General features: G+C 43.7%; 1 protein-coding gene across 1 annotated transcript; it reads right to left on the bottom strand.

Annotated features, from left to right (window-relative positions):
• Window positions 1-2812: 2812 nt before the first annotated feature.
• LOC126995309 (bone sialoprotein 2-like) lies at window positions 2813-4988 on the bottom strand (the record flags this gene model as incomplete). Its single annotated transcript, XM_050854798.1, is given in 3 exon segments — window positions 2813-2866; window positions 3049-3067; window positions 4891-4988. Coding segments are annotated over 3 exon segments (171 nt in total), but the record flags the coding sequence as incomplete, so codon positions are not given.
• Between the last annotated feature and the right edge of the window lie 4959 nt (window positions 4989-9947).

Below are 9947 nucleotides of genomic sequence, written 5' to 3'. Positions count from 1 at the left end.
TACATTTCGCTTCTAATCCGCCAATTTCCCAACGAACATTAATATCCTAAGAGCAGGCAATAAACTTGATTACAAAACACCACAGAACGATAATTAAGATATCCCTTGCGACCAACCGTTCTTTAAAGCATGATAACGAAACCCAAGACTCCACTATTTCCGCGCGCACTTCTCACACACACACGAATGGTAGACTTTATTTTTTCCACTTCTTCGCCACCTGAAAATTCTCCCTCGCGAAGACTCGGCGCTATCCAAAAATGGTCTTGACATAACTCCCCTCGGTCCAGGACATCATTTATATACAAGGACCCCGGGAGTTCTGGCGGAAAGTTTGACTCATAAAGATGGCGGGTGATGCAGACCTTGGTATTGGCAGCGAGGAGGAGGAGGAGGAGGAGGAGGAGGAGAGTCGAGGCGAGGCGAAGACTGCTGCCGGAGGGTGATGGGTTTGCCTGCAGTCCACACCCCCTTCCCTCTTCCTCCACCTTCCTCTCTCCTTCCACTCCCCCTCCACAGCCGCCTTTTGCCTCCTCTCCACTATATTGTCTCCTCAGGTCTCTCCCGCAGCTCAGGACCTTCCAACACTTCCCAGCTCCTTCTTCACCCTCCAGACTCTTACCTTTCTCTTTCTCTTTTAGTGTGGGTGGATTTTCTAGTTGTTTTATTAAGTTCTGAGACTCGTAAAGCCATATGCTGTTTTGATAGTCTCCAAATAACTAAGCATCGACTCTAGTTTATTGTCGTCCTTCTTCACCCTCAAAGAATTACCTTGCTCTTTGTTTTAGTCTGTGTTTTTCTAGTCGAATTATTTCAGTTTTGAGACTCGTAAAGCCATATAGTGTTTAAATGGCTTCTTAATAAGTTAATACCAATTCTGCTTTTTAATTTTTTTACCCAAGTGTTTGTTTTGCCTGTTTTTTTTTAGCTGTTTTTTATGACCCGTGAGGAGCTTTTGTTTAAGTATTTAGTCCTAAGTTGTTTTTCTTTACCCATCCAAATTATTCTCCTTCAACACCTAATTTTTTTACTTTTTTTATTTTTAACTTACCTTTACATTTACTTTTTTTTCAGTTTCTTTTTTGCCTTTTTGAGCACAGTATAGACTTTTGTGTATCTCCATATCTATTTTGACTTATTTTTTATCTTATTCATCATTTTCACTAATATATTCCTTTTAGTTTGACATCAGAGAGTGTTACAAGTTGCTTCTTCCACCACTTCTGTATTTTTTGTATATACTCTCTCTCTCTCTCTCTCTCTCTCTCTCTCTCTCTCTCTCTCTCTCTCTCTCTCTCATCCGTAAACCCTCTCTCTCTCTGCCCTAACCTGCGCACCTCAGCTCAATCTTTCTTTATTCAGCTGTTATCCTCCTCGCCCCAACTTGTTCCATTCAGTCTCTTTTTACCTCCCACTCCCCCTCTGGCCATCACCTGTTTTTCTGCCATGAGCTCTTTCTCTTCTTCTCTTCGTTTCCATATACTCGTAGCTCCCTTTATCTATGGCCAATATTTTATTACTTATTCATTACGTGTTTTGGTCTGTCTCTTTTACCTCCCTCTCCCCACTCATCACTTTTTTTTCATTCATTTGCTATTTTCCTTCTCTTTCTTTCTGGTTCCTTTAATCTACGACCATTATTTCTTCATTACTTGTCTTATTCACCTTGTTTTCTTATCCTTCTCTACCCTGCTCATCACTTTTTTTTTCATTCATTTGCTCTTTTTCTTCTCTTTCTTTCTTGTTCCTTTAATCTATGACCATTACTTGTTCATTACTTGTCTTATTCACCTTGTTCTCATATCCTTCTCTACCCCACTCATCACCTATTTTTTCATCCATATGCTCTTTCTCTTCTCTTTCTTTCTCCTTGTATCTATGTTCTTTACTTGTTCATGAATTGTTCATTATATGTTCTATTAACCCTCATTTTACCTCCCTCTTCTCCCTACCCATCACCTGTTTTTCCTCTATTTCCTTCTCCTCCTCCTTTCCTGTCTAGCTGTGTCTTCCTTGAACCCTGACATAACTTTTTATTTTTATTTTGCGTCTCAACTATTTATTCTTTAACGCGGATTTGTTTGGTATGGCTGCGATTCTCATCCTCTCATTTTTGCTAACCTGATCACACTGCCGCTTACTCTTATCTTGAGCCTGCGCCAAACTTCATTTATTTCCTTTCCTTTCCTCACCATCAGTATCATCGCTAGCACCGACTTGTTTGACGTATCTGCTATTCTAACCCTTCTTCTTTTGGCTCCGGCTGACCTGACCACGCCTTCACCTATGCCACAAAAATACAACACCTCGGTCTATCTTCGCCTCACCTGTCCTCTTGTGTTCGTGGATACCTCACCTGTACCACCTTTTCTTGGCCTCCACCTGTCACCAGCAACCTTCACCCGACGAAGCAAAACTGGACAGATGATAGAAAATAAGATAATAAAATAGTAGATAAAACACTGACAGGGATAAGATAGGAGGAAAGATAGGAGGTAAGATTATAACACCAACAGAGACATGGTACACTTCACATGTCTTCATCCTCGACGCACTGAACTGATTTTCATGTTTTTAAAGGGATGTTTGGGTCTATGTTCTGACTACCTTTATTGCTTTCACCTTCTTACATTGCTCTTTATTATTTCTTTATTATTTATTATTGTTCCCTCACTTATCTCAGAGTTTACCTCTTATGTAAAATACTATCCCTGCTTCCATCGATCCAAGTCCCAGTAGAATAGAGCATCGTCACCCCATCAAAGTCTTACCTCCTTATCCTCTCTTCCTCCTCCTTCTCCTCCACCTCCTCCTCCTCCTCCTCCTTCTCCTCCTCCTCCTCCTCCTCCTCCTCCTCCTCCTCCTCCTCCTCCTGCTGCTCCTCCTTCATCATTCCTCCTGAGAAAACTTTCCATTATTAGGCAAGTTCCCGCCGGGGCTAAAAGTGCATGGAAATAATCACGGCGGGATCCGAACACAGCACTGATGCTCTCAAGGACTCTAAGCCTCTTGTAGCTTTTACCCGCCTTCCGTCCCTTGCCTGAGCACTGCGGCTGGAGAGGCTGGGCTGGAAGGGACAGGAAAGGGCAGGGAAGGCAGTGAAAGGCAGAGAGGGACGGGGGCATGGGCGTAAGGGACAGGAAAGGACAGGGAAGGCGGTGGAAAGGACGAGTGGCAGGCTGGGAAGGGGGAGGAGGAAGGTGCATAAGCTCACTGCCTCTCTGTCGTGCCTGTTTCCTCGAGCCCATGCCCTCCTTACCTCATTATCCCAAGGCCACAAGGTATGCAGGAGGAGGAGGAGGAAGAGGAGGGGGAGGAGGAGGAGGGGTTAGCGCTGGATCGAAGACTGAGTTGAGGGGTAAGTGACGGAGTGATCTGAGGCAGGCTTTTGGGAGGCAGGCTTTATGGAGTCTGAGATAAGATAGGCCGGCTGTGGTGTGCTGGCCCGGGAGGAAAGAGACAGAGAGAGAGAGAGAGAGAGGGAGGCAGGCTGGGGAAATAGAAGGCAAAGAGGAGACTGGGTAGGAGGAGGAAGGGGGAGAGTTATGGAGGTGCTTAACAGAGGGAGATGAAGATGCAAGCTGTGAGAAACGTGAGAAAGGGTAAGAGTCATGATCAGGCTGTACGGAAGTCAATGAGAGAGAGAGAGAGAGAGAGAGAGAGAGAGAGAGAGAGAGAGAGAGAGAGAGAGAGAGAGAGATGTAATAAGGAGGTTGAGTAGGAATGGACAAGTTGTGGAAAGAATAGGGAAGGAAAGGCAGGATGTAGGAAAGTTGAGGAGGAGAGGTAAGATAGGCAAGGAGATAGGTAAACAGTTGAAAGATTAAAGTTTGGAGGGACAGTGAGGTAGGGAGGGAAAAAGGTAGGAGGAAAGAAAATAAATTCAAAATCAAGGTAGTTAGGCAAGGAGATAGGTAAACAGTTGAAAGATTTAGTATGGAGGGACAGTGAGGTAAGGAGGGTAAAAGGGAGAAGGAAATAGAATAAAACCAAAATGATGGCAGTTAGGCAAGGAGATAGGTAAGCAATTGAAAGATTTAGTATGGAGGGACAGTGAGGTAGGGAGGGAAAAATGGAGAAGGAAATAAAATAAAACCAAAATCAAGGCAGTCAGGCAAGGAGATAGGTAGGCAATTGAAAGATTAAAGTTTGAATGAACAGAGAGGTAAGGTGGGAAAAAGGGAGAGAGAGAAAATACAACCAAAATAAATAAAAAAATGACATCTTTTTACTTTAACATATCCAAGAGTGTCTGCCTTTTTTCTCTCATTCTACTTTTACCAAATATCTTCATCCCACGTAATAATGGCTTCCTTTTATTTTTTCCTTTTTTTGTACATTTATCGTTGTCTACAGTATCCTCATTATTTATATTTACTATTGTTTTTTCCTTCATTCTTCCATTGGCTCCTTCCTCCTCCTTACCTCTCCCCTCCCAGCCTTACTCCTCTCCCTACCACACTCTCACTCCCTCTCCCTTCCACCTTACTCCCCTTCCCCCACCTTAAACCCCCTCTCCCCTATCTTACTTCCCCGCCCCACCTAACTTCCCCATCCCCCCATCTTACTTCTCCTTCCTTCCACCTTACTCCCCCTCCTTCTTACACCCTCTTCCCCCCGATATCCCTCCCGCTTCCTTCCACCTTACTCCACCTCCCCCCCTCCTCCTCCTCCCCCCCACACATCAGAGCCCGAACCCTTACATACATAGTTTTTTCCCCTATCACTTTAAGCTCTTAGATCGCCCTTAAAAAAACAGAAAGTAAATTTATTGCCGACACTAAAGAGGAAAAGTAGAAAAAAAAGAACAATGAGTGGTAATGCCCTGTAATCTATATACTCTCTCTCTCTCTCTCAAGGGGACGGAGGGAGGGGGGGGGGGAGCGAAACGAATGGGGTTCTTTGGGGTCAGAAATTTGGCAGTCTTGTTCCTCCTTCTCCTCCTCCTCCTCCTCCTCCTCCTCCTCCTCCTCCTCCTATTCCTCTTTTTCATTTTCTTCCCCCTTCTCTTCTATTTTCCTTTTCTATTACTCCGTCTTCCTCTTCATGCTCTTCCTCCTCCTCTTTTTCCTTTTATTGTACTCCACCTTCCTCCTCTTCCTCCTCTTCCTCCTCCTTCCAGTGAATCCTTTTTAAACTCCAATCATAACTCGTAATTGTGATGAAGATGAAGCCCCTCGTTCCGTTTTCCTTGTTTGGACTGAGATCTCTTCTTCTTCGGCATATTGATAGGAGGAGGAGGAGGAGGAGGAGGAGGAGGAGGAACGTGGTAGACTCAGTTAGAAGGAGATTAATACTATTTCTTTTTTATCGAAACTTTAGTAATGTCTCTTTGTTTAATTTCTAGTTTTTTTTTTGCGTAATCTTGTCTTAACAGAGGCCCCTTTCTTTTGTTTCTCTCCCTTTTCTTCTCTTTTCACACTACCCCTCCACTCCTTCCCCTCTTGTTTCTATCCTCTTTTCCTTCCCCTTTTAAGTCTTGTCGTGATTTGTTTTTGTTCCCTTTTACCTTGAGCAGAAAGTAACGCGTGAGGCCCTTTGATTATCTGTATCTTCACATTTTTCATTATTTTTCATTTCCGTCTATATTGATTTCTAATACTACCCAAACAACCCCGCCCACACCATCTCTAGCAGCCTTTTTTTATTATCGTTCAATTTCCTCCTTTGGCTGTTCACGTATCACTATTTACCATCTTCTATTTTCTACCTATCATTATTCACTATCTTCCCGGGTGTCTGCATATCAGTTTTCACATGCACTTCCTACACCTTAATTATCACTATCATCTTCACCATCAACGCTCTACCACTGTATTGCTTTCATTTTTCACTATTCACTCACTACTGTCCTCCAAAACCTATGAATATTTACTTTTAATACTTTTGCTGCACAGTAATACAACCTGTCCCTAAGTAGCTCTTACACGCACTTCCGTCACCTTCAACATCACCTTTACCACCAAGACTCTACCACCGTCTTGTTTCCAGTGTTCCCTTCGCTTATTACTATCCTCCCACACCTCTATATTAACTCTTCACTACCTTAGTTACACGGTGTTACAGCTGGTCGCTTCAATTAGGTGATCCAGGTATTTGTTTTCATTATTCCCCGTGTCTTCATCAATACTTCCTACTGTCTTAATTTTACTCCTCGCTCTTCATTCATTACTGTCCTCCCACACCTTTGTATATCAACTCTTCATTGCCTCAGTTACGCAGTGTTGCACTTGGTCCCTTTAAATAGCTGAGCCAGGTATTCGTTTACATTACTCCCTGTGTCTTCAATAATTACTTCTGTCTCATTTTCTCTCTTCGCTGTTCAATCATGTCTGTCCTCCCTCATCTGTGTATATCAACTCCACTACCATAGTTAGCAGTGTTGTACCTGGTCCCATTAATTAGGTGAGCCAGTTATTCGTTTACATTATTCCCTGTGTCTTCAATACTTTCTTCTGTCTCATTTTCTCTCTTCGGTGTTCAATCATATATGTCCTCATCTTTGTATATTAACTCCAGTACCACAGTTACGCAGTGTTGCACCTGGTCCCATTAATTAGGTGAGCCTGTTACTCGTTTTCATCATTCCCCGTGACGCTCGTGGCCAGACTCGTAACAGCCATTTCGCCTCGTCGTTTGTCTGTGCTTTTTGCGTCCCCGTGTTCTGCTGCAGGCTGTTAGTGTGTTAATGTGACAGCGTGCATCTATTTTTGTTAACTGCGCCGTCCTGTCAGTCGTGTAATTACCATAAATTTCCCGCGTGCAATGTGATTCAGTGGATTTTAGTTCTGCCGTCACGTTTTGTCTTCATTTTCAGCCGCATTGTTGCATCGCGCGCTTCGGAGGCAGGCGGACAATTAGTGATTACGTATTTAAATCGGTGGAGGTAATTAAGGGGTCACAATTAAAACACACACACACACACACACACACACACACACACACACACACACACACACACACACACACACACACACACACACACACACACACACACACACACACACACACACACACACACACACACACGTACCCTCACCCCCCCATTTACCAACACCAACTCAATTTTTACGAACTATGATTACGGTGGGGGCACGATAGGCCTGTCTGGATGAGTAATACAGCGCACTCAACCACCCCGAGCTATATCCTTCTTGCCCTATAATCTTTCCCTCCAGGCTGTAGGAAGGTTACTGAGAAAGGGATAAAGGAAGGGATGTTAAGTAGAGAGGGAAGGATAAGCTGTAGAAAAGCTGGTGAAAGATTGGGTGGCTGTGGGAAAGCTGGGGAGGGAGATAACTGAAGGTAATAGAGGAGGTTAAGTAGGGAGGAAAGGATAAGCTGTAGAAAGGCATGGTAAAGAAATGGAAGCAGTTGGAAAACTTGGGAGGGAATGTTTGTCATTCCCTTAACTTTTCACTACATGAATGAAAACTAGACGCATAGCACTCGGAGAGTGCACACCGCAAAGATCGTCCTGAAAATTGATATGGACATCAACTGTGATCCTATGCATCATATAGAAACATTTGTTTCGAAATTTGATGAAATTCTATTTTTTTGGAAACTTTGACCTTGGGCGAACTTTTCGAGGTCAAGGTCAAAGGTCAAGGTCAAGGCCATGCAAGGTGTATCATATGGAAGCAGTTGTTTCGAAATTTGATGAAATTCAGTTTTTTTAGAAACTTTGACCTTGGGCGAACAAGGTCAAAGGTCAAGGTCAAGGCCATGCAAGGTGCGTCTTTCCATGAGGTAAAATATGAACCAAATCTGAAGTCTCTACGATGACGAGAACCGAAGTCATGGCCAATCTTGACCTTGACCTTTGACCTTTGACAAAAAAATAATTGGGATCTATTCTGGATGGACACGGAACTTCCCTGAAAAATTGGTTCAGGTATTCGCAAAATTGTGCACAGGAGACTGTTAACGAACAAAGAAACAAATAAATAAATAAATAAATAAACATACTGACCGGACCGAAAATATAACCTCCTCCCAACTTCGTTGGCGGAGGTAACAAAACACAACCACACACTGCCATCAAAGCTCCTCACACATGACAGTCTTCGGTTTCAGCACTCCCACACCCACACAATCACCGCCAGCTGAGTCTCACGGGCACCAACAATCACCGCTGCTCTAAACAATGGTCCAGCCTCCGCCGCAGCCTCTCTCCTTCAGTGCTAGTGGCCAATAAGGAGCGCTGGAGACCGGTGGTGAGCGCGGGTTGCCTACTGGTCCGGCAGCTGTGTCCACTAATGAAACAACTCCAACTAACTTCAACTGTACGCTCTTCTCTCCCCCACTCTCTCCCTTTCTCTCGCCCTCTCCCTCTCTCTCCTTCTCCTCGCTAACACCATCTGCGGCCGCCACCTGAACGATCTCAGGGGTTCGTCTGTGTCTGTCTATCTTTGTCTTTGTTTTGATCTTTTTATATATCTTTCTTTCTCCTCTTGTGTCTGTGTTTCATAATGTGCGTCAGTCTTTTTTTTTTCCTTGTCGAGTTCTTTCTGTCTGTGTTTATCCCTGTCTATCCTTTCTTTTCTGTCTCTTAATTTTATCCTTTTTCTCTTTTCTCCGCTTCTGTCTGTTGTTTTCCATGTCTCGACCTCTCTGTCTGTGTGACTGTGTCTGTGTCTGTTCTCTCTCTGTCTGCCATACTCTGCTTCTTCCTTTTCCCCTTTCTCTACCTCTCTTTCTTCTTCATTTTGTGTCTTTCATCCCCTCTCTCTGTCTTTATACATTGGCTTGTCTCTGTGTTTGTTTCGATGCCTTAATTTCATTGTTTCCTCGTTCTTGCATTTCTGTGTGTCTTTGTCTGTTTGTGTCTGCCCGTGTCTGTGTCTTTGTTTGTTTTTGTCTCTTTGACCCTTTGTGCCTGCTCTCTCTCTCTCTCTCTCTCTCTCTCTCTCTCTCTCTCTCTCTCTCTCTCTCTCTCTCTCTCTCTCTCTCTCTCTCTCTCTCTCTCTCTCTCTCTCCCAGTGTCTCTTCCCTTTTATCTTTGTTTTTTTTTTATCCTGTTAACTTTCCTTGTGTCTCCAGTTTTTCATCGTTGTTTATTTATCTTCCTGTCTCTGTTCCCCTGTTTGTGTCTGTCTTCATTCTCTGCTTTGATCTATGTTTTTTCTTCTCGTGAAACTTGTCTTGATCTGCTCTTTTATTTCTTCCCTTGTTTTCTTCTTTTATCAAGCTCTTCTCTCACCAACCTCTATTCTTATCAGTATTTACCTTACACCTTTTTCCTCTACTTCTACTTTCCTATTGCTTTGGCTACATATATCTGTGTTTCATTCATCTATTCTTCCTCATCAGTACGTACCATCTCTCTTTTCCTCGTTATTCTCTTTTCTTGTTTACTTTCTGGTTCTGTCAACACGTCCACATTGTCTCATATTCGTCTCTTTTACCTCACGAGTACCAAATATTCTCTCACTTCTCTTGCTCTCGTCTTCTTTTACTAGTTTTTTTTTATTTTGTATTTGTTATCTGCTGTTACTTTCGACGCTCTCTGTTTACTGGTCTTCCTCTCATCCATCTATTACGCCTTACGAGCATCTACTGTTATTCTCTCCCTCTCTACCTATGCCGTCTTCCTACCTTCTTCCCCCTTTGGCAGGTGCGCCGTCTACCTGTTCACCTCCTCCTCGCCTCTTAGCCCCGAGCGGTGACGGAAAAATACCGCTCGATCGCAATGGCTTCCCAATAATAGCGGCCGAACGAGGGGCGGAAAAAATAATGAATTACAGCCCTCCCCGTGATGGCTTGAGGAGGAGGAGGAGGAGGAGGAGGAGGAGGAGGGGGAGGAGGTGGTGGTGGTGGTGGAGATGGTGGTGGCGGTGGGAGTAGAGGTGCAGGAGAAGAGGAAGAAGTGGAAGAAGAAGAAGAAGAAGAAGAAGAAGAAGAAGAAGAAGAAAAAAGAAAAAGGAAAAGAAGAAGAAAGAGAA

This window comes from Eriocheir sinensis, chromosome 7 (genome assembly GCF_024679095.1).
Source record: "Eriocheir sinensis breed Jianghai 21 chromosome 7, ASM2467909v1, whole genome shotgun sequence".
Taxonomy (NCBI): domain Eukaryota; kingdom Metazoa; phylum Arthropoda; class Malacostraca; order Decapoda; family Varunidae; genus Eriocheir; species Eriocheir sinensis.
This window is presented reverse-complemented; position numbering and strand designations above follow the sequence as displayed.